General features: G+C 39.1%; 1 protein-coding gene across 5 annotated transcripts in view; it reads right to left on the reverse strand.

Annotated features, from left to right (window-relative positions):
- LOC124722134 (inositol hexakisphosphate and diphosphoinositol-pentakisphosphate kinase) overlaps positions 1 to 26,427 on the reverse strand; it is a 577,166-nt gene that overhangs the window by 176,104 nt on the left and 374,635 nt on the right. For all 5 annotated transcript variants that reach the window (XM_047247339.1, XM_047247338.1, XM_047247341.1 and 2 more), the window contains exons 16-18: positions 11,385 to 11,611; positions 11,157 to 11,293; positions 3,686 to 3,800 (exon numbers count right to left, since the gene is read on the reverse strand). In XM_047247339.1, the coding sequence (XP_047103295.1) occupies positions 3,686 to 3,800; positions 11,157 to 11,293; positions 11,385 to 11,611 (479 nt within the window). The remainder of the gene's footprint in view (positions 1 to 3,685; positions 3,801 to 11,156; positions 11,294 to 11,384; positions 11,612 to 26,427) is intronic.

Below are 26,427 nucleotides of genomic sequence, written 5' to 3' on the forward strand. Positions count from 1 at the left end.
ATAGAAACCTCCCATGCTGAGTCTGTGGGTGTAATTAGCACTACCACTACGAGACAAGATCTTCGAGCTCGACTATCACCAGATCTCACTAAGGAACAACAGAAGAAGCTACTTGCCATTCTTCAAGAGTTCTCTCAATGCTTCAATCCACAGGTGAAGAGGAAATTGGTCAAATCAACAGTGAAGCACTGATTTAGCACTGGAGACCATCAACCAATAAGCCAGAGAGCATACCATGTGTCACCAACGGAATGTCAAATAATTTGCGACGTGGTAGCGAAAATGATGAAGAATGACATCATTCAGCCTTCGCAGAGCCCTTGGTCATTACCAGTGGTTCTCGTCAGGAGAAAGGATGGCCGTTGGTACTTTTGTGTTGATTACAGGAAGCTTAAAAAGATAACTAAAAAGGACATTTACCCTCTTCCACGAATTGAGGATACACTAGAGTCTCTGAAGGGGGCTAAGTTTTTCTCAAACATGGACACGTACTCGAGATACTGGCAAATCAAAGTAGATGCAGCTGATCATGAGAAAACTGGATTCATCACCCCTGAGGGCCTGTATGAGTTTAAGGTAATGCTGTTTGGTTTGTGTAATGCATCAGCAACTTTTGAACGAAAGATGGATAATCTTCTAAGGCACCTAAAGTGGATGATGTGTCTTTGTTATTTAGATGACATTATAGCATTTTCAGAGACATTTCATGAACACATAAAAAGACTGAGGGCTGTTCTTAAGTGTCTCCAACAAGCCGAACTGAAACTTAATTCAAGAAAGTGTCTCTTTGGGGCAAAATAAATCAAAATACTTGGGAACCTTGTGTCAAACAAAGGTGTGTGGCCAGACCCAGGAAAGGTGAGAGCTATAACGGAATTTCCTATTCCTAAAAGTATTAGAGGTGCGAGAAGCTTCCTAGGATTGTGTTCTTATTACCATCATTTCATCAAAGACTTTTGTATCAAAGCCAAGAGTTGTTAAAAGCCAATGATAAATTTATCTGGGGTGCTGCTCAACTAGATTCTTTCGATGTGCCACGAAAATCTCCGACGACTGACCCTGTACTTGGTCTGTATGATGAGAGAGCACCTACAGAACTACACACAGATGCCAGTGGGTATGGGATCAGTGCTGTTGTGGTGCAGATTTCAGATGGAAAAGAGAAGGTTATAGCCTATGCTTCTAGGACACCTACAAAAGCCGAGAGAAACTACTTAACTACAGAAAGACAACGTCTTGCTGTGATCTGGGCCATGTGCATATTTCAACAGTACCTCTATAGAATGCCATTCACAGTTGTTACAGACCATCATTCACTTTGTTGGTTGACAGATCTTCAGGATCCAACAGGACGACTCGCCAGGTGGGCACTACATCTTCAAGAGTATGACATTACCATAGTGTACAAAAGTGGAAGAAAACACCAAGATGCCGACTGTCTCTCAAGAAACCCTGTGCAAGACCATCAAGACTCTGATGAAGATAGTGACTGTCTCGCTGCACTCCAGGATCTCTCTGCTGAGCAGAAGAAGGATGCCAAGATACCTCAAATTGTGCTTGCCTTAAATCGGTCAGAGGAATTGAAAGGAGAATTTAAGGTAGTTAATGAATTACTTTGCAATAAAAACTTTGATCCGTTTGGAAAGAGTTGGCTACCAGTGATTCCGAAACACATGCGCTTAGATGTTCTACAGAAATTCCACGACACACCTGAGGCCAGACATTTACGATTTATTAAGACATACGATAGGATCCAAAAGAGATTTTTCTGGCCAGGTTTATTTAGGAGTGTCTGTCACTATGTGTCGCATTGACAAGAATGCCAGAGGAGAAAGGCAGTTCCTCAGAAACCACCTGGCCAACTCATACCTATTCCACCAGCTGAAATGCCTTTTCAGCGTGTTCGGATTGACCTCCTCAGACAATTTCCAACATCTGCTAGTGGCAATAGACGGATTAGTGTTTGTACTGATTATCTGACATGCTATGCCATTACAAAAGCTGTGAAAACAGCCAAAGCATTCGAGGTAGCAAAATTCATCATAGAAGACATTGTATTAAAACACAGTGCCCCAAGGTCATTAATTACGGATCGAGGGAAAGTTTTTCAATCGAATCTTGTGACAGAGATAAACTGTTGGTGCAACCTTACTCATCACATGACATCCGCAAACTAACGGGCTCACTCAACACCTTAATAAGACCTTGGCCGACATGCTATCAACGTTCATCAATGTTGAGCAGAGCAACTGGGATGAGATGCTACCTTTCGTGACATTTGCCTACAACACCGCCAAACAAGACACCACAGCATTTACATCATTTTTCCTGGTGCATGGGCGTGAGGCAACGAAGATGACGATGGACACTGCATTTTCGTTACACCCTGATGACGTGGACGATGACTACATCAGCCAGGTGTTAACCAGAGCTGAGGAAGCTCGGCAGTTAGCTTGACTCCACACGCCGTAGGCCCAAGAAAACGATCACCGAAGGTATGACGCGAGCCACCACCCTGTTGTCTACCAGCCTGGTGACCTTGTCTCGATCTTCACTCCTGTTCGGAAGATTGGTCTCTCTGAGAAACTCCTCAGGTGCTACTTTGGACCTCATAAGGTTGTAAGACAGTTGTCTGATGTTACTTATGAAGTTGAAGATTTCGACCCCGACACAAGACAATGAAAGATCAGAGATACGGTCCACATCCTTTAAATGAAGCCTTATAAGGATCCTGCAAACCAGGGTAAATTCGAAGCTCCAGCGACAGGCAACAAGCAGAAAGGCAATGAAGAATGTAGCGGCAAGGGACGTTCTAAGAAGATCACCGCCAGGGCGAACATCAGTCATCGGGAGTTGGGGTATGCAGGACTGATGATTCATTCCCAGACTAGGAGGATGTAACACCGAGACGCTGTTCTCTTACGGAGGGATCAATGTTTCAGAAGAAGCAGAGTAGTGGTTATGATACTAGATTGATGCATGGAGGGTTGGGAGTTGGGGTATGCAGGACTGATGACTCATTCCCAGACTAGGAGGATGTAACACCGAGACGCTGTTCTGTTAAGGAGGGATCAATGTTTCAGAAGAAGCAGAGTAGTGGTTATGATACTAGATTGATGCATGGAGGGTTGTGAGTTTAAAACTCACCTGAACTGAAAAATTTTAATTTCTATACTCAGTTTGAGTACATTCTAGAAGTATCCACAAATGGCAAGCATCATTGTACTGGAATGTTCTTTAGCTGTATATATACCGCATGTGGTCTGGCCAGAAGCAGTCTGCTCCATGCTCTTTATGTGCAAGTGCTGAATAAACCTTCATTAAGTGAAGTTAGTGTTCGTCACTCATCTACTTACACCTTCCTCCACGTGAAAATATTATGGGACAAATGGTGAATTCTTTTTACATTACTTTAAAGATGATGGAGTCCATGTCGTACTGGCTCCTCTGTCCAAAATGTGTGAGCGTGTGATAAATACATGGACAACAAATAGTTGCAGAGTTTTTATTGTGGAGTAGCTCACACTACATACTCTTCAATTATCCATAAGAAATAATGTATGTTGCATACTCATATTCAGTATGGCTGCAGTACAACATCTAAGTGATTTTTTCCTAGCAGCAAAAGAAAAGAAAAAAAAAAACATCTGCAAATTTATTAATCTAGGAAGACAATAATACTTACATCAAGTAAACCACCATATCTCAGAACGGTTAGAAGTGAATGTACATGGCTCTCACTGGTAAAATACAGCCTCGTTCTAACATGGCGACCAGGACTTGAAACACCATGGGAGTATCTGTACATGAAGAAAAAACAATACTTGTAAATATTCAGCAACTGTTTAAACCTTTAGAACAAATGGAATCACGACATTGTTTTTGGGACTGAATACTGTACCCACAGTCCAGCATTGCAAACACCAACACTAAAATAACAATGCTGTGGAACCCTGAGTATAAACAAACCTGTCAATAATAATATATCTTCTAAGATATGGGATGAGGCATATTGAGAAATAGATGTTAATGTCAAATTAAAATTCTTCTAGTGTAAATCTGTATTAAGATTTGAAAGTTGCTTTCCTAAAAATTTATCTAGAAAATCCATTTAAAAAAGCAAACAATACATGGATAGATAACTAAGGGAATTAAAATCTCATTTAAGAGCAAGGGTGAAATTTATGTGAAGGCCAGAATAAGTCTAGATCCAAATTTACTCGCATACTACAAAAAATATTGTAATATTTTAAGGAAAGTCATTAAAAGTCAAGATGAATGTATCTCATGACAGAAATTAATAATGCAGAGCATAAGCTTAAAACAATACAGGATCTGTGAAATGGGGCATAGGACGACCAATCAGTGTACAAGATATTGTAACAAATAAACTAAATGACAGTATCATTACCAATAACTCACAAGTTGTGAGTACCTTTAATTATCACTTTTTAAATGTAGCAGCAAAAATTGGTTTAAATGGTTAATTTAAACAAGGAATGAAATAGATTAAAAATACCACTCAATAAAATTTTAATCAGCTAGAAGTAGCAACACCATCCTTCACTGATATTAACAGAATCCATACATATTTATAAAAATGGATGTATCTATATATGTATGTACCACATCTCCACCTAACCCACACGGCTGATTTCACCGAAACTTAGTACACATATCTGGTAGGTTATTTATTTTTTTATCAGTATGTATTAATAGGGACAGTAAAACACAAAGAATAGACAGTACTGCAGTGACAATTGAGTGAATGTGAGGGTAAGTACAACATACCTATCAAATAGGTGGGGGTGTAAACACAGTGAAGCTCATGAGACTTAAATTCCCATCCAGTATTTGAGAACAAGATCACTTAGTAACTTGCAAAAATTTTAAACATAATTTGAACCGTTTATGAAACTTTTTCTTACTGACAACCACCACAAAATAATGAAAGGAAAAAAGTTTATCACTTATTACATTCTCACTGTTCATGCAGTAAAACTGCCACATCAGGTGTGACATTTGAATTTATTACTTCTCTACTACCACATTTCACAGACACTACAAATATAGAATTATCAAAAGTTGTTCCCAATTTAATAATTATTGTCCTTAGTGATTTATGTAATTCATCACTGGCACAAGGAATTTTTCCAGAGAGATTAAAATAACAACTGTTAAACCTCTTCATATGAAGGGTGACAAGGCAAATTGACATCCTTTTCCAAAATATTCAAAACATTAATGTACTCAAGAATGGTCTCACATTTAAGTAGAAACAATTTACTTCATGTATCAGAGTTAGTATTCTAGAAGGGTTGCCAGACTAAGGATGATATTTACACACTCACTCAAATAATTTGATTATGTAGATAATGTTACACACTTAGCATATTTCAAGTGTTACGGAACTGATGGCTTTACATACAACTGGTTTGAGTAATACTTAACAGACAGAATTCGAAAGGTTGTGCAGAATAATTCAAATCATGTTGTAAGAGTAAAAAATTTTAATGATTGGTGAACAATTACAAAGGGAGTCCCACAGGGTTCAATTTTGGGCCCACTCCCATTCCTTATGTATGTAAATGACATTCCACTTAACATTCAGCAAGCAGAATAGGTACTTTTGGCAGACAACACTAGTTTTTAATAAATCTCATTGAAGTGAATGCCACAGTAATGATTGTTAATGATGTTTTTCAAATAACCCCAAAGTGATTTTCTGAAAACTGACTCTCACTAAATTTTCAGAAAAAATAATATACTGAGTTATGTACAACAAATAGTCATACCAACAAGTGATGTAGCACATGAGCAGGAGTCAAAAAAATAGGGTAAAATGTTCCAAATTTGTGGGTGTACATGTTGATGAAAGCTTGAACTGGAAGATCCATATTATTGAGATTATCAAACAATAATTTCAGTTACTTTTGCTCTTTGTATAACTGCCAGTCTGGGAAACAACCAAATCAACATCCTGACATATTTCCATATTTTCAACCACTAACGTCTTATGGAATAATTTCATGGGGTAACTTGTCACTTAGGAAGAAATTATCAATTGCACAAATGTGAGCAGTAAGAATAAAAAGTGGTGTTCACACCAGAGTCATCATGCAAGTACCCCATCCAGGAGTTAATCACCTTAACTGCACCTTCATGATACACATATTTGTTAATGAAATGCATCATAAATAATTTATCATAATTTCATAAGGACAGTGATGTTTATACCTACAACACTAAAGGAAAACATGACCTTAATTAGCCATTATTAAAGCTGTCAGTGCTCAAAGGAGTTCAATATGCAGCAACAAAAATTTTGGTTATTTGTCCAATAACATAAAAGTCTCACAGGTAGTAAAAGAAGCCTTAAATCTAAGTTAGTTAGTTACGTATTCCATTGATCAATCTCACAGTAACCGTTATGATCAGGAATATGTCAAGTGCATAAGAAATGCACACATGAATCAAGATTTTTTTTTTTTAAGTTTAAAATTTTTATTATCTACCCCACTCCCTTAAATGGCACAAAATGCATATATTATACCTATAGATTTATTTATTCCTATTCAAGAATCCATCTATGGTATAGGAGGACTTAGCAAGGAGATATGATTTCAATTTATTTTTGAAACTATTACTGCTGTCTGCCAGACATTTTATTTCATCTGGTAATTTATATAAAAGTTTTATAGCAGCATATTTTATCACATTCTGTGCCAAAGATAGCTTAAGTAGAGGGTAGTGTTGTAAGTCTTTCTTCTGGTATTATAATCATGAATGTCACTATTGTTTTTAAACTGGTCCATGTTGTTGAGAACAAATTTTATTACTGAGTAAATGTACTGTGAGGCTGTTGTAAGAATTCCTAACATTTTAAACAGATGCCAACAAGATGTGCAACAATAAGCCCCACACATTATTCTAACCACTTTCTTTTGAGCAATGAATACTTGTGGGCTAGGTGTTGAGTTACCCCAAAATATTATTCTGTATGACATCAGAGTGTGAAAGTAAGCAAAGTATGTTAGCTTGCTAATTTATTATCCTCAAAACTAACAATTATTCTGATTGCGAAAGTTGCTGAACCTACTCGTTTTAGGTGATCCAAAATATGAATTTTCCAATTAAAATTCTCATCTACATGTACATCCAAAAATTTAGTATGTTCTACTCTGGCTACTTACTTCTGTTGATGTGTTGTATTTATTGAAAGAAATGTACTCCTTGCTGTAGAAAACTGGATGTACTTTGTTTTTTTCAAAGTTCAGAGCAAGCCCATTTCGCAGGAAACCAATCAATAATTTTTCCAAAGTCATTATTTGTATCATTTTCTATTGAATTTCCTTTTACTGGATTAATAATGATGCTTGTATCATCAGCAAACAGTCTCAGTTTAGCTCCTTGTTTCAGATGAGACATGAGGTCATTCACATATAGCAAGAACAGAAGTGGACCCATGATCAAACCCTGTAGAACACCTAATGTAATTTCATCCCAGTTAGATGAAGTGGGAAATTTCCTTAACTCACCAAAACTCTATAAAGAAACTTTTTGCTTCCTGTTCGGTAGATATGACTTATACCACTCATAACCTGTTCCATTTATACCGCAGAATTGTGATTTCTGTAACAATGTGATGGTTCACACAGTAAAATGCTTTGGAGAAGTCACAGAAATTCCTATTGGTAACATTTTACTATTTAAAGACTCTATTATGTGGGCTGTGAAACTGCATATTGCTGTTTCAGTATTACAGCATTTGTGAAATCCAAACTGTAATTTACTAAGTATGGCTAACCACTCTTGAGTACATTACTTTCTCGATGATTTTTGAAAATGCTGTAAGCAAGGGTACTGGCCAGTAATTATTGATATCTGCGGTGTCTGCTTTTTTCTATTGAGGCTTGACAATGGCATATTTTAACCTGTCTGGGCAAGTAGCTTGAGTTAGTGATGCATTACAGATGTGACTCAGAACATCAGCTGTAACTGCTTCACATTGTTTTAATATCTTGTTAGAGATGTCATCTACTCCCACAGAAATTTATTTTTCAAAGATTTCCTTATTTCACAAGAGGTTGTTAGATGAAAATTAATCTGACTAGGATGTCTCAAAACTGGCTCTTAACTGTACTGCTTGGCTTTTTCTTTTGAACTATTCGCACCATTTTTCTCACTTACACTTAATAAACGGTTGTTAAATATATTAGCTACTTGTCTACTGCTGGTTAAGATGGCCTGATTTTCTTTAATAGTAATACTACCTACCCCAGTGGTTACTTGTCCTGTCTCTCTTCTAACAACATTGCATACTGATTTGATTTTATTGCTTGAGTTGTTACTTTCATCTCTAATATACATATTTCTTTATTTTCTGGCAACTTTTTATCAGTACGTTACAATAATTTTTATAGCTTACAGTTATTCTCAGTCTTTACTAATTCTTGCTGTCTCATACAATTTTCTTTTTCTTTCTGAAGACACTTTAACACCTGCAGCAATACAAGGTTTCTTTGAAAACTGTTTCGTGTTACATTTAGCAATTTTTTGGGGGCAACAGTGTTCAAAAAGGAATATAAATTTATCAAGAAATATGTTGCATTTATCATTAGCACTTGGCTCATTATATACATCTCCCCAATTAACATTTCTTAAACTTTCTCTGAAGTGCACTACAGATACCGGGTTCACCAGCCTTACACTTTTACTCAATGCTTTCTGAACTGTACACCCTGGTAGGTTTTGTATGTTAATCATGGTCTGATAATCCATTTATCACAGGGAAAGCATGTGTCAGTTTTACATTCTCTTGCTGTACAAATACATTATCTACTAGAATGCTACTGTCTTGAGCTAAATGTGTAGGGAAGTTGATCACTGATTCTAAGTTATATGTCATTAATAACACTTCTAGTTCACTTTTCCTATCAGAATTGCTAAGAAAGTTTACACTGAAATCACCACAGATTTATAACTACTTCTTTTTGTCTGACAGAAAGCACAACAGGGAGTCAAACTTTTTTATGAATAACTCCCAATCTCCTAATGGGGACATGCACACTGTTGCTAATGTCAACACTACCTTATATAGCTGCAGTTCACATGCACAAACTTCAAAGTGTTGATCAACAGAAAGTTTGTTTACTTCCACAGTTTTGCACTTATAACCCTGTTTTGTGTAAATGGCAACTCCTCCTTTATCCACGCTAGATCTGAAATTGTAACATGCTAAATTATACCCATTTATGTTGACACTTTCAATCCCCACAGTGCATGGTGTTCAGACAGACAAAGCATGTCAATCTCATTCATATTTTTGAGATCATCTAAACACACTAACAGCTCATCTACTATATTTTTTATTCCCCTGATGTTTTGATGAAGTAAATTGATACTACCCTTAGCTTTATCCTTATTTAGTGTATATGAAGCTTCTTTTATTCAATTTTTCTTGAATGTTGTCTGTCTGGATTTTGGCTTTAACCTAAAGAACCTGTCTGCCTGGTCCCATTAACCACAGGGATCATCCCCTGTGTGGCTAGCCTAAAATCATGTGACCAACATAAAATCATTTCTCATGGACTACTACTCCTATTCCATTGACAAATTTCTACTTAAAAATGGGTGGCCTGTAATAATAAATGAAAAGTGCAGTTCTGTGAGTATGACTAAAAAATGTATTCTATGTTCATTAAAATTGACACTAAACATGTATTCATATCCTGTTAACTGACTCGTTCCAGTTAAATTAAATTAAATAATCATTCAAATGAGTTAGTTAGAGGTTCCATAACTATTTAAAAATATTAGGGATAGCATCAGTTTCTTACACTGATTCCTTTACTTGTACCCCAATATGACATGATTTCCTGTTTGTCATGGTTTTAGCCAGCTCCCTGCATATCAATGTTTGCCTGGTCTATGGCCTTTCCTCCATGTAGAACTACCTCTCTCATTGTCCTGCTCAATATAAAACTTCCATCTTACTTCTTAAACAGGTCAGTAATTATATATTTACTCTCCGATACTTCTCATTTGAAGGGAAGATATACATAATGGTGGTGGTGCATTTGTATTAAGGGTGCACAACAGCTGGATCATTAGCACAAACTATTTTTTACTGTCTGTCTGGTTCAGAGAGACACACATGCTTGCTGTTCTAAAGTAGATAAAGCTGAGTTGCTCATTTACCTGGATTCCCAAAAAACAAGGTATCGAGCTGCATGACTCTTTCTTTCCTTGTTGCTGTATAGTGTCAAGGGTATTTTCTACACTTTGCACCATTAGGGCTACTGACAAGATTTGACAAATGGTCAGAGAGCATCTGTCAGCCCCCATGAGCTGTTGCTGAATCATTTTAAGAGCAGTTGCCTTCATATCTCTTATGTGTGGGAAGAAGATGTGTTTCTGGTCTGATATGAGGCTCAAGAACTTTACAGATTCCTTAAATCTAAGGGCAGTATCCCCCAATTGCAATTAAGACTTATTAAAACATTACATTTGCAATAAAAATTATGTACACATATATAGTTGAGGGAGAATTTTAAGTACATAGTTTTTTTTCCCATATTATGTGCCTTCTTAATGTTAACTGCAGTTATCAGTCCATCATGCAGAGACTACAAGAGAGGTAAAAACTGTCTACAAACATGGTGTTTAGAGAGAACTTCAGGGTGCAGGCACCACAGAGTTCTAAAGAATTGCATCCCTTGAGACAATAATTTGAATATATCAGTTTGCAGGATGATCGGGGACACCTGCATGCCACTGCATGACTGTTGACATTATACTATTAGTATGTATTGCAAAGACAGCCACATGCATGCTTGCAAACCTATTTATATGCCACACAGGAATTTTTCCAACCCATCCAGATCCAAATCCCGATTCCCTCAACTTGTTCAGTTTCATTGACAATATCTCCACAACTTAACCCAGTGTTATGAAACATTGTCCTCATTCCTCCACAACATTAACACATTCTATACATTTCATATGGTCTTCTTCCACTTAATTTCCCACCTTCTGGGTAACTAACTGCAATGTGGTGTTCACACAAATATTCAGCTTGATGACTGTGTTAATTTTCACCATTCAAATACTGATGAGCAGTTTTATAATTCTGAATATATATTTCATAGTATTACCTCGGATTTAAACGATTGACAGTTTCTTCGCCAGATTCCTCAATATTCCTTTGCAGATCTGCACGTATTTTTTTGAGGAGCGGTGTACATATGCCTTGACTTATGGTAAGTTTTTCTTGGACTGTTAAGCCGTATTCCTGTTTTTAAAGAAAAGGGACAAAGATTTAATTGAATTAGCAAACAAAGACAAATAGAGTACATTCAGTACCATCAACTGTATATTTATACCTGTGGTATTACAATGTCTGCTAAATACTTTGCATATATATAAAGTTCTTCAGCCTGCTCAAACTGCAGAGTATGTTGATTGTGTTGCAGATCATACTTTATACAGTCATAAATATCAGGTATTTTAGATATGTCAAAAGTTTTATTTTTTGTACAAAAATCTTTTTCTATTTTTCCCCAGCGACGACCCATCAATTCCCATGTTTCACCGTGGTAAAGGACAGCATCTGGAAAGAACAAAGTTTGAGAGAAGAGAGAAACTTCACAAATCTGTTCATTATAAAAATTTTCCACCATTCCTTTACATACTCAAAGAGCTAACATATATACTTTCTGATCAGATTTATTATACTTTATTTCCAAAATATTTTAAAAAAAATTAAGCCATTAGAAACTTTTCCACCCGTGTCAAATCTAATAAATGTTTCTTATCCTCCATATATCTGTAAATCTAAAAATGGCTGAAACAAGATACTACTTTACACATGAAGTTTGACAAAAAGGTGTGCTTCTTTGGGATGCACAAAATACATACGTATTCGAATGTGTACATGAAATAAATATGGTATGGAAAGTTGTGGCAGAATGTTTGCACTTCAGGGTTTGTTTGAAAGCTAGCCTAGTGTTCAGCCTCCTTTGTGCATCTGGTGATGATTCGCTGAGTTCTTACCTTTATTAACATTCTAATAAAATGTTAACACATCTTCATTCTAAAAATTCTCCCAATCAACAATGACACACTTCAGTTTTCCTCTCTTTATGAACAGGTTTTACAAATACCACTACCAGTCACAATATATGTCGACCACTTAAATTATTTAATTAGCAACATGTTTTGAAGTTAGACCTCATCATCATGTTACAGTGGCAGTACAATAAGTGTTTAACACAAGATTTTTTGTAGAGTCCTGGAAAGTGCTGTGTTCATCCTGTGGAGGAAGAGAAGACTAACCTAATAAGAGGTGATGTCTCTCTGTATGTTGATCTGCTCAATGGCAATATGAAACACATGCAGAAAAACAAGATTGGGGTCAGAGCAAAGCTCGTTTTGATTTAACTAACGATATTTTGATCTTCGTGTTGTCAGTCACATGCAACATCTTCTACATGTTTTGCTGTCAAATCACTGATGTTCATTGGTGAAATATATTACACATGAGTGACTATGACAATTTTCTATTAAAATGACTGTATACAAAATTATTTTAATGTATTAGAAAGATGATGCTGGGGCTATTCGTATATAAAGTTAATTTTTATGTATTTTTTATTTTAAGAATATTTAATTTGGTGAAGAAATGTGAAAATCTTATACTCCATCATTTCATTTAGGATCTCACTGTTGTACTTTTGACCATGGATGAAAACTTCGATTTTTCTGCAAGATTTCCATTTTTCAGCTCTTTTCTGAAGTTACAGTACTTTAAGATCATTGCCTATTCCAACGCTGGGTGCTATGCCATCTATATGTTTTACTTTAGCTGAATTGTTAGTTTACTTAAGTCTAAAACAGTCAGTGTGCTCCTTAAAGTGGCTTTTAAAATTTCTGTCCATCTGGCCTATATATTGTTTGTTGTCATGACTGCCTATAAGTCTACAAATTTTTGATCTGCTCTGTTTTCTCTGTTGGTTGTGAGACGTCAGGAACTGGTTCCTTCCTTAAGCAGATCCTGATATCTGTGTTTTTAAACAGCTTGATTATTTGGTCTGAAATGACTCCTAAATATGGTATAATTATTAACAGTCAATACATATTGAAATTGGTTTCTCTTTTCTGCAGAGGCAAACAGCACATCCAACAGAGTCAATCTACTTTGAATCTAAAGAGGCTAAACTAACACAACAAGAAAAATTGCTTCATGTTTATGATTAAACATCTCAAACAGATGTATACCTATCACTGCAAAATGCTATACACAAAATTGAAAAACTATTCATTACCACGAGGCTAAAGCCGTGGAGATATCAAACTTCTCTCTTTTACCTTCATTGCCTCAGTATAATACTTTTCCAACAATCCAATTGCTTCAACATTTATAAAAGGCCACTTTCAAACAGTGTAATTAAAAGTATGGGCAGACTTATGACATACTGCTGCTGTCTGCCAAGATATGCTGAAATTTGACAGTCACTTCCTGACCTGTTCAATTAGTATTCACCTTGCATCTAGCACAGGGCTGGCGCAAGCCCAAGTGCCGCCCTGTGTGAGCTGCTAAATGGCGCTGGCCCTGATCTAGCACTGGCTTTTCTGAACTGCACAGATGAAAAGCTCTCTCTAACACTTTTTAAAACACTGTGATCCCATTCTCAGCTGTTGTTCCAAGAATGTCCCTCTGTGTCTCTGTATTTACCCTCATTCCCTCATCTTCCATACTATCTTTGAAAGTCTCTCTGTATCTTACTTTAATTACATTTTTAGTCTCACAATCCTCCAAGAAGTCATGTACTTCTCCCTGTGACCATCCTAGTCTATACCTGTGGGGGATGTTGTACACACAGTCTAATCCTCCTCTTTCTCTACAGGACCCTCTCGTTATCCCTCTTACTCTTATTTCTAATGTAGTCCCTTTTTGGCCCATCCGCTTCACCTATGGCAACTACTCAACCAATTTGTATGTATGTACATTTATGCATACACATCTTCTGACAAGGAATGAAAATTCAGAAACTGAACACAATCAGTGTTCACTCTTCCTCATACTATTGTTTATCGAGCATTACTTTGATACTGTCGGTCCTTTGCAGTTCTATTTTTGTGGGAAAGTGAACACACAATCTATGCAGAATGTGAAACTAATTCGTAGAATCATTAACAATTTAATAACTAGATTGAAAAAATGAAGAAATATACAGCACATTATGAAGAACTAAGAAATAAGAAAAGTGCAACTACTTCCCCTAATATGCAAGGTCTAAAATGTTGATTGCTAGACACAAAGATATAGCTGGTATAATCGAGGAACTTTCCATTCAAGTCACTATGAATATCATTATGGCACTAACAATTGCAAGTCTTAAGTAAATTGTGTGTGTGTGGGTGTGTGTGGGTGTGTGGGTGGGGGGGGATTACAGCTGTTAAAATCTCTCATTGATTGACAAATTTCAGGGATTGACAAATCAGTAACTAAAATAATTGGATGAGATGGAAATTTTGGTACCACATAATCTCCTCCCTAATAATCAGATCACAACTGATGAACTAGCTTTAGCCCTTTCATCAGAATATGAAACAATCAATTACAATATGATGTAGTACAATCTGTACATCAAAAGCAAAACTAAATTCTGATTGCAGGTAAACACCTTTTCTGAGTACCCAAAAGGAAGTCTCCTGATTGACTTTGCCAGTCACAGTGTATTCTCCATCATTTCCAACCACTCTTCTTCCTGCAAACATATGGCACTGTATCTGAATATCAGACAGATAGCATGCAGCAAAACAGCACATGGCATCACAGGATTTTTAGTGCATGCTTCCTTAGCTGTAACAACTGCTTAACTCATTTTCCTGAATCTCAAAGTGCCCTGGTATCTAGAAGAACAAAACCCCTTCCTCAGCCTGTGTAAATGTAGAAGGGAGTGTGGTTTTTCTGGACTTATTTATCTAATCAATATAGCTGCTACACAGATTTAAAGGACACTGAAGGAGGCAGAGCAGATGAATTTCATAGCACAAATACATATCTCCTGCTCCAATGCTATCAAGATTCCACTCAACTGAGGAGGAGGAGGAGATTTGGGTTCAATGTCCTGTCAATGAGGTCATTACTGACAGAGCACAAGCTCAGACAGGGGAAGGATGGAGAAGAAAATCGGCCATGCCCTTTTGAAGGAACAATCCTGGCATTTGGCGCAAGTGATCTGTGTTGACTACTCTGTAAGTATTGCATCGTAGTGGTGGTGGACATTATCAAGCACCACTAAGTTGTGACCACATTCAACACAAATGGTTCATCACTCATGGGTAACTCATGAAATGGATTCCATGGTGAGGTGAACAACAGTTTGCAAAGCTAGTAATTCTTGAACAGCAAAGAACCTGCATCTGTGAAATACAACAAGGAGCTGCCACTACATGGTATTTTATGGTTCCAAAAATATAGTACAGACATTAGTTGTGGGGCTGGTTCTGTTCACACATGGTGCAAGCCTAATCCACTGATGACCTATAGCATCATTGGTTTTGAGGCATGCAGGCCTCACTGATCCACACAATATACAACCACAATCCCATTTGAATCAGACAAAAACTTTACTAAACTTAAGCAGATGCATCCAGCCTGTTCGCCAAGCTTATGACTAAAGCAGTACATTATATCCACTACCTTCAGGGACATTACATCCAGTAATCATGACAGCTTGGAATCAAACATTAGACTCTGAGACCTCACAAAATTTTTCACACTTAGGAAGGTGTCCTTCTAGACAGGTCAGATAAATCATAATATTCTAAATCAGTACCTATAGTGTACTCATCTAACCAATTTAGTGTGATTTGTAGCTGAGTTTGCAATAGAGAGATTGGAGAAGGGACAAAAGATTTAAAAATCATTTAAAATTTAGGAGCATTGTACAACAGGTGTCATACTACTGAATGACCAAAAAGGTCGCACTTGGAATACTTCCTAAAGTGACTCATCATCCTGTTCAAATATCTCTGACAGATTTTCAATTATTTGGCACCTAAAATAGTTTTTGGATAGGAACAAACATATGGATATGGCACACAATCACTGAAGCCTCATTTATAGAGCTGCACAAAGATATTGCACATTGTCTTTAATAGGAAAACCTTTTGCTAGCAAAATTCATGTGAGTCAAGTTGTTGAATTATACAACCAATATCTCCTACACCCACACAGAGTGGATAAGGCATTTTCAGGTTTAGGTACACCTAAATACATATAGCTGGATGATGATCAGAAACATCATCTCAACTGCAAGACAGATGTTTTAACCCCTGCATCACACAGCTTGGTAAAAGTGGCCTTAGGACTTTGGAATGGATGGATAATGCATGTGATGTGATTCAGTTAGTTTTGGATAGCTTCCTGACAAATACTATCCAACTGATATTACAATGCCCAGACTGCTCTGCTGATCCACGATCTTACGGACATTGATTTGGGATTTGCTGTCTGGTAGATGCAATCTCACTTGGCATGTAATGACTGGAATGGAGATCAGCTGCAGCTCCCAACTCATCAGAATCTACAAGAGTTAAAGATCATGAGGTGTCAATAGCAGAATGTGACCTTATGGCAGTGCTGATGCAAACTGGCACTTGTGTTATGAATGTCTGTTCAACAAATTCCGGAACTTTGTCCACAAAATTTTTCTATGCTTATCTTTTACTTATTGTGCAAGGTCTCCTTTAAAACACTTCCTTCCACAACTGATACACCACTCCCTTATCTCATCTATCATTGCAAATCTTCGCCCTTTCAACAGGGTTTTCAACATGGAAATATAAAAAAGTCTGTAGGGGCCAGGTCTGGAGAGTATGGAGGATTTGGCAGCACAGTGATTTCATTTATTGTGCTGTAGTCACTTACCAACAGGGATGAACGTCTGTGTGTGTTATCGTGATGCATGAGCCACATTTCAGGGTGTTTTCTTCTTGCAGGCATTGCTATGCATCCTGATAGTACCATCACTTAAGAGTTTGTCCCTGTGACACAAATTCGTGCTGAACTAATCCTTCAAAGTCATGGAAAACTATCAGCATAGCTTTGACATTTGACCAGACTTATCCTGATGAGCTTTTTTTGGTCTCTGAGAACCTTTCCCGATCCACTGTGAAGACTGAACCTCGGTCTCAACAGCATAGCTGTAGAACCACGCATCATCACCAGTTATGATTTTCTTAAGTAACATCTCATTCTAATTTGCGTGAGCCAAAAGCTCTTCACAGATTGCAAGGTGAAGGTCTTTCTGGTCTCAGCTCAAGGGCCGTGGGCAGAACTTGGTGGCAACACGACGCATTCCTAGCTGCTGTGTCAGGATTTCATGGCATGATCCAACTGAAATGCTACCTTCTTCTGCAATCTCTCAGACAGTTAGTCTTTGACTGGCATGCAAAATTTTGTTTATGTTCCTGACATGAGCATTGTCAGTAGATGTCGAGGGGTGTCCTTAATGAGGATAATCTTGAACTTCCATCTGGCCATTTTTAAACAATATGAACTATTCTTAATACCGAGTTTGACTTAAGAACTCATCACCATAGGCTCCCTGCACTATTTGGTGTGTCTCTGTAAATGTTATCTTGAGTTTCAGGCAAAATTTAATGCAGATGCATTGCTCCTCTAACTTTGCCATCTCAAAATTCATGAATTGTGTTACACAATGTTCTACTCAATATGGCACTGAACAATAACTAACAGACATACAACACTGAAACTTACAGCAGTTACACAATAAAGACAGGTGTGCGCAGGCATGCCAATCGCATTTTGCTCCAACACACTACTGGCAAAAAATTATGAATGTTCTGGAATTTTATGAACTGACCTCATACATTGCTCTTGAGATATCCTTGAGATATCGCAAGGCTTTTAGGAAACTTGATTCTTCACGCAAGTAGACAATAATCCCCATGACCTATTGTGTTGAAGTTGTTACCAAGAGGAGTGGACAGTGGAGTTGTGTTCCAGGATCAATGAGAGCCTCCTGGTCTACAGTTTCTTGTGGAAGTATCTAGAAGGAAGATACTTTCATCCATTATGGCATGATATCTGCAGTAGCAACTGTATAAAAGTATGTAACTAGGGGGACAGAAGAGGCATTGTATGTGTTATTTGCAGAGACAGTTACTCCACCTTTGGCCCTAACTCTAATACCATCCACGCAGTGTATGCTATAATACCTAAGTAGATGGTTATCAGAGTTTAATATGCATTAGTTGAAGAAGAAGAAAATAAAATCACCTCTATGCCTAGAGTTTTAGTTTCTCAAACTGTTTCCCAAACATTCAGCATTGCACTGCGGTATGAGGGCCATCTCAATGGCGACGTATTTCCTTCTCCATCCTCTTCTCCTTATCCCTATGCTGAATCGGTAAACTATGAAAGATGGGAGATTGGATGAGTGGCTCACTGGTTCCCTCAGACAGATTTAGTCCATTGTGTCATTAGGAAAGTCATCAGATTTATCACAAAAATAAGACCAGTAGTTTAAGTCCTTTGAGACCAGTTTCTTAAATATTTTGCATTCAGTTTCAAGCTTTAATTTTGTTTAAGACCACAGGGATTCTACCATGGTAGAAATACGTGTAGTTCTGTCTGTCTGCCTGTTGTGTAGACATGGTCAACTATGTACTACTAGTAATTTAGGCATCATTAGCTGGAAGACATGGACTGAACTGTATTTGGCGCATTTAAAAATATTGCCACAAACTGTGCTCTGAGAAATATGGTGTAGCAATTAGCATCAGTGGCTAGCATCACTGGCTAACACACTAACAAACTGTATGTCTTTGTACACTCTGATGACCACACTTTTGGATTTGGACTTTACTGTGAGAACGAGACACTGGTGGAGACACAAGGTACTCCAAAACATCTACATCACTGTGGCTCCAATTAGGCAACATAAAAACTGTTGCCTACATGGACAGGTGCTGGAATACATGCAGTACATCACTCCCACAGTTTGTACGTTCAGAAAACCAATGGATTCCAAAACAGCAGTAAGTCAATGGCCCATCAGACATCCATCAGTGTTTTCCAGAGATGTTGGTCAGGATTCAACGAAATGGCTGATAGGATTTGACTGAGTTACCGAATACAACAAGTGGGATGACATAATGGGTTTGAGAACAATGAAGTGAAGCTCATTAGTTGGGACAAATTTTAGGCCAAACTGAAGAAATCATTTGGTGACAATCAGTAGCAAGGTCACTTATTGGAAGAACGACTGAAGAACTGGGTCCAAAATCCTTGGAAATAACAGTGTTCTACACAGAATGTTATGGTCCTATGCCATATTGTGGATCCAAATACAAAAAAGCCAACAAAACTCACATTTGGTGGTAGGAGTCACTGAAAACATCTACCAAGTTCTTCTGGTAAAGGATATCATCACAACAACCAAAGGAATTCATCAGGTGGTGCCAGCATTTTAAGAAAATGCAATAGAAAAGAGTTACGTGAAAGAAATATGATCAACTCCCAAATGTGGTTCCTATGGCAGTTGTGGAAGACCATCATGACCTTGCCTCTCATACGCCAGGTAGTGAGAGAAGAAATACAGCAGTTTATGGCTGCAGAATTGTCACACCGAGTATACAAGAGATAGCAGTCATGAATGTCAACCCCCATATGTCAGGGGGCAATAGACAATGTTGAAGAAGAGATGTACACTGATCAGCCAGAACATTATGACCACTTACCTAATTGCCAGTATGTCCACCTTTGACACAGGTAACAGCGGCAACATGTCATAGCATGGAAGCAATGAGGCCTTGGTAGGTTGCTGGAGGAAGTTGGCACCACATCTGCACACACAAGTCACTTAATTCCAGTAAATTCTGGGGAGGGACATGATGAGCTCTGACGGCATGTTCAATCACATCCCAGATGTGTTTGACAGGGTTCACATCTGGTGAGTTGAGAAGGGGGGGGGGGGGGGGCATGTCAATTGGAATTCATCACTATGGTCCTTGAACCATACTCCTGGCCTTACGATACGGCGCGTTATCTCGTTCCAAAATGCCACTCCTGTCGAGAAATGTGATCATTATGAAGGGGTGTACGCTGTCTGCAACCAGTGGAAGATACCCCTTTGACATCATGGTGCCTTGCACGAGCTGCACTGGACCTATGGATGCCCACGTGCACATTTTCCACAGCATAATCGAGCCACCGCCATCCCATTGTACAGGTGTCGAGGAGCTCTTCCCTTGGAAGATGACGGATTTGCACCATCCATCAGCATGATGAAGAAGGTACCGGGATTCATCAGACTATGCAAAGCTCTGTAACTGCACCAATGTGCCATGCCAATGGTCATGTGCTCATTTCAGTCACAGTTGCTGATGTCACTGAGTTGACATTGGCATACACACAGATCATCAGCTGCGCACACATGTCGTTAGAAGTGTTCGGCGCACTGTGTGTTCACACACACTTGTACTTTGTCCAGTATTAAAGTCTGATGTTAGTTCCACCACAGTTTGCTGCCTGTCTAGTTTTACCATTATGTCCAGCCTACAATGCTCAAAATCTGTAATGAGGGGTGGTCGCCCAAAACCAAGATGTCTGGACATGTTTTCACCACAGTTTGGCCATGTGGTGAAGATACTCACCGCAGCACTCCTTGAGCATCTGTCAAGTCATGCAGTTTCCAAAATGCTCATGCTGAGCCTTCAGGCCATCACAGTCTGTACTCGGTCCATCTCAAACAGATTGTGGGCCTCCCCCATTCTACACACAGACAGTACACTCACAGATACCACATGCACCATGCATGTTTCTCTCTAGCAGCCACTCCTTACCAGGTAATGCTTCTATTGCACGGATGTGTTTATAGTATTAGTAGGTCAGTGGTCGTAATGTTCTGGCTGATCAGTGTATCAGTCATTAACAAGACTCTCCACTACCAATCGAACCTGCCACGAAGAAGACTGTTGACTAGGATGTACAATACAGCTGTCAAACGACAACCAAGCATCTGATCAGTGTAGGTACTATCAACTCCTACACAAACGCCCAGCAGAACAGATGTTAGGAGGACAGAGAACCACATGCCAGTAGTTTTGTTTTGGTAGGTGCCCTGGACATGTTGTACGCTACTGCAGAGAAAGAAGACTAGTGGTCAATGAATACATACACTGTAGTTCTATTGACACCCATCAACTGCAGACAATTATAGTTGTTATGTGGGATGAAGCAAATCATGATATACTGGATGAGATCGTGCCCCAACAAGCTTTACATATTTCCTGTAGCCATACAGAGGTACCAGCCTCTCACCTACCAGCGAGATTCAGAGAAACTAAGCAAGGGACCATCTATAGAGGTGACATCATCACAGATGAAAATCCTCCATGGACAACAGTCATCAAGATGTCCAAGGCTAGTCAACTCCAGAGCATCTTTTTCTGTAATGGTGAATGCTTACCATTGCCAACTAAGGAAGACTATGTTCTGTGATATGAAACTGATTGTGCTGAAGGTCAAAAATCGGAAATCTGCACAAGTGATAGGTACATGTGTTGCATGAATAATTATCAATGACAGAACCCAGCCTTCTGAATTTGTTTTTTTAGTGGAATGTAGTCACAATGTTACTCTCAGATATAACAGATGTTCCTCTCTTCGTGTAGGCATCACAAGCAGTCACAGACTGTGGGAGATCAGAGATCCTAATCAACAATGCTATTACAACACGCAACATAAAAAATATTGCTCTGAGTGACTATCTGTAACTGAAGATGATGTTATCCAGCCATCATCAATGAGATGAGTTCAAGTTGTCAGTCTAGATGCTCATTTAAACTGTAAAACATTCATCAATTGCAAAAAGCTACATGCCAGTGACAATCATAACCACTCTAAGTGGTCAAGAAGAACTTTGGATCACTGTCACAAGTAGCCACAACTCATCCCTCAAAGTATGAGCATAGAAACAGCTGAACCAGTCCAGAAAGGGCAGCTTACTGCCAGTGTCAAACAAGCATGCTCCACTACCACCACAGACCATGCAGGGGATGATACCACTTTTGAAATGCCAACAGGATCTGGCCTGACCGAGGAACAATGTCAGCAAATGATAGATGTTCCACACAAATTTTCAGCTGGCTTCAAAACTGGGGTGGAGAGAACACAGACCAAGTGGCCCATGGCAAAACACTGCATCAACAATAGGGATCACCCCAATTAGCAAGTGTGTGTGTAGGGTGCCACCAGCTGAACAATGTCTAATTAGGGACAAAGTGGAGAAGATGCTGGTACATGACAGAAGGTGCTTGGTCTTCTCCTGGCAATCCTCTTGAAGAAGGAGGACGGCACATGGCTTTCCTGTGTCAACTACTGATAACATCCTAAACTGCATCAAAGGAGAAAAGTATTTCTCAACTATGGACACAGAGACAGGTTACTTGTGACTTAATCTTGATGACGTTGACTGAGAAACAGACTGCCTTATGAGTTCCAAGTTATGCTGCTCAGACAGTATAATCCTCTAGTACATTTGAAAATATAATGGACAATCTGCTTCGACACCTTAATTGGACAATGAGTCTTCAGTATCTGGATAACAATGTCACTTTTTCAAAGACATCTGAAGAATGTCTAAGCCACCTGACAACAGTGCTGAAATGTGTTAGACTGCAGGCCTCTGCATGAATCTGGAAAAATACTTATTTGTCATCCAATAAATAACAACCTCCGGGCATCTAATAGATGGTGACGGAGTCTGTCCCAGTGCAAAGAAAATAATGGCAGTCACAGATTTTCTGACTCCTCATCACAGCAGTTTTCTTGGAATGTACTTGTAGTATGGGCAGCCTTTTAAGGACTCTTTAGGTGGAATACAGCAGCGAGGATGAAACCTCTGTCGTAGCAGTACACGAAAAGGACGGAAGGAAGATTAGCATGAAAAATCTCCTGTATCAAGGTTCTTCGCTTGTGAAGACTAGAGCAGAGAGAGGACTAATTTTCCTTAAATGAGGTGCAAGAAAGGTCTTCCCTCGACCTTAAGGAAGTATTAACATCCTCTCCAGTCCATGCATCACAGGATAAGAATACCAAGATGGGACTTCATACCAATGTTAGCGGTTACAGGATAGGTGCATTTCTACTACAAATTCAGGAGGGTGACAGATGGACCATCATTCTCTGTGCTGGCTGACTAGCCTAATGGAACAAGTGGGTAGTGGTATAAAAAAGCAAATGCAAATACATATATGAGGACTGCCTTTAAGGAAATCACAGAGGCAAGCACAAAATCTCAGCCATCGATGCAGTAAATAAAAAGGAAGGAAGGAAGATTAGCCTTGACAGTTACGGTGGCAATGAGGTCATTAGAGACTGAGTGCAATCTCAGAGTAAGGAAGGATGGGGTAGTAAATAGCCCATGCCCATTCAAAGGAACCATTCCAGCATTTGCCTCAAGTGATTCACGGAAATTAACGAAAACTCAAATCAGGATGGCCAGAAGGGGATATGAGGTTATCGGCACCTGTACGGAGATAGATTGAAATGAAGATGGTTAAAATGTAGAAAACATGACAAAATAACTAAAAGACAAATTGAAATAAAATCACACTCACACTCTCCCAATCTCACCCACCTGCTCAATCACACTAGCTGCCAACACGGAAAACAATACCACAAATGAGGAGATGCGCATCAACTGTTAAATAAAACATAACAAAGACTAGAGGAAAATTAAAGGAGATTCACAGCAATATGAGGCTGATTGATCACTTACCAAAAACACAGATGAGGCAGCCACCCTGATAAAACATTTAAAGTGGCAACCTAAAATTTCAGCTAACAAGTCAGACAATTTGCAAGACTTTAAAACTCATAACACACTTGTTGTCAGATAAAATAGATGTCAAGTCTGTCGGCAAATGAGCTGCTGCCCTCTGGTCTGAAAATAAAACACAGTCTAGTAAAACGTTGTGCAGTGTGATCTGTATGCCATAACACCACACATTGGAGGGTTTTCTCTCCAGAGTGAGAAACCATTCATTGTAGGGCTGTGTACTATATGAAAACGTGTTAGGGGGTCTCATGCTCTTGGTGCGGCTGGAAGGAGGTATGCCACAACCACATTGTGGACTTAATGAAACACAGCTTATTATCCGTCAGTTCTAGCCACTCTTCTTGTATCTCAACAGCGAGTAAATACCATGCAGGGGGATGATACACTAAACTAATTGAGGACTGTGACATGCCTCCTCAGCTGCTAAATCCGCACTTTCATTCCCTGCAATATCCATGTGCCCTGTCTATATAGACACATCTTCTTTCCCAGCCTTTGGAATCAGAGGAGGGTGTCCTGGATATTCTGGAGTACTTTATCTGCTGGGTAAAATTGTTGCAGGGAGTGGAGGACACTCAGGGAATCAGAAGTGACAGTGAACCTAGCACTCTGAACATGCTGAATCTGCTCCAGTGCCTGCAAGGTCGTGTATAATTCTGCATCAAAGGTAGCAAGGTCTTGAGGCAGTCAGGTCTTGAGGCTACAATTGGGAAAAACAACAGAGCAAGCAACAGAGTCCCCCTGTTGGAACCATCCATAAATAGAGCTGCAGAGGAGTAGTGTTTGGTTAAAATGTCATAAAACTATGTATTGAAAGCATATGCAGGTGTGCAACTCTAAAATCACTCTGGGCTTCTGCAGTAACCAGCATGGCAGGCAGTTAAAATCCTGGAGTTGAGGTTGTACTTCCTCCACATCAAGTGACACCAGTGCATGCTGCATGCTGATCCCAAGTGGCCTTGTTGCACATGGACGATTGGAGAAAAGGCATTCCAGAGACAGATGAGCAACAGTATGGTGTGCTGGTGAATTTGGCACAGTGTGGAACTTAAATATCTGACATGCATTGAGGAGATACCATAGCATGGCAAGTGGCAGCTCTCCAGCCTCAGCACAGAGACTGGGTATGGGGCTGGTCTTACAAGCACCTGTGGCCTGCCTAGCCCCTCATTGTGGATAGTGTCAGTAATCTTCAGATAAGAGAGCTTCACTGATCCATATAATGTGCACTCATAGTGTCGCTGCGATCGCACTAAAGCCTTATGAAACTGGAGCAGATGCACCCTGTCCACTCCCCATGACCTATGGCTAAGGCACTGTATGATACTAAGTGCCTTCTGGGTTCTGGCTTTCAGATCTCTCAAGTTTGGTAAACACAACAGATTGAAGTCAAAACTGAGGCCCACAAACCTCACTGAGTCTTTAAAACATAAAATGGCAACCCTCAGAATCAAGTCTGGTAAATTAAAATTACTACCCTTGCGGCCGATTCCACTAACATCTGCACTTTTAAGTTGCAACTGACGAGTCACTGTTGCAACACTGGCGGAGGAACAGAAAACTGCAAGATCATTCACAAATAAGGATCACTGTACAGAACTCCTTCCCATAGACATGATATTGTTGATGGTTATGGTAGAGAGGGTAACACTTAAAACAATGCCCTGAGGGACACCATTCTCTTGCTCAAAATGATCCAACAGCAAGACACCAACTCAGCATCCAAACAATTGCTTACACAGGAAAGACCGTATGATGATGGGCATGCGGCCACTAAAGACCCACTGACTGTGTCTCCAAGTAGTGCCATAGGTCTTACTGATGTCAAAGAAATACCAAAACAGTGATGTTTACATAGGAAAGACTCCAGAATCCACACTGAGAGCAGCAAAGGAGATGCCTGGTCTCCAATAACCAGACCAGATGATGGTTAACCATTTTCTCAGTGGTGTTTCCTAAACATCTACTTAAGGTAACACTCCAGTAACTACTGAGACCTGTGTGGTCCTTTCTCAGTTTGAGGAGAGGTATCAAAACTGCCTCTCTCCATGCCTCTCTCCACAAGATGGGAAAGTGACCTGTTTGCCATACGAAATTAAAACATTGAAGAGGAATTTTCTTAGATTCTGTTGGAAAATGTTGGAGCATGCAATACAGGAGTTGGTCATGACTGGTAGCTGATTCCAGCTCCCACGTGCAGAAAGGGCTGTTGTAACACTCAGAATAGCTGGATCAGAATTCCAACTTGCTCCTCTCTACAGTCACATGGCAGCAGCAAAATGCTGACATCATCTGAGTGATGTCTCCGAGTGTTGTTTTGATAGTCCTGTTTCAGCACTACTGCTATTGGGAAACAACTGTGTTTTAATAGAAATCCTCTTGATGACTTCCCCTACTATTATACAACAAGTGGAATGGTTAATGGAGTTCGGGAATGGTTGCCATGACCCTTTCTTATTCTCCTTAATAACATGTTGAGTCTCGGTTTTCAGGACTCAAAAGGCTGTGAGGTTGTCTGGTGTTGGGCGGTATTTCAACCGCCGAAGAG

This window comes from Schistocerca piceifrons, chromosome X, assembly GCF_021461385.2.
Source record: "Schistocerca piceifrons isolate TAMUIC-IGC-003096 chromosome X, iqSchPice1.1, whole genome shotgun sequence".
NCBI lineage: Eukaryota > Metazoa > Arthropoda > Insecta > Orthoptera > Acrididae > Schistocerca > Schistocerca piceifrons.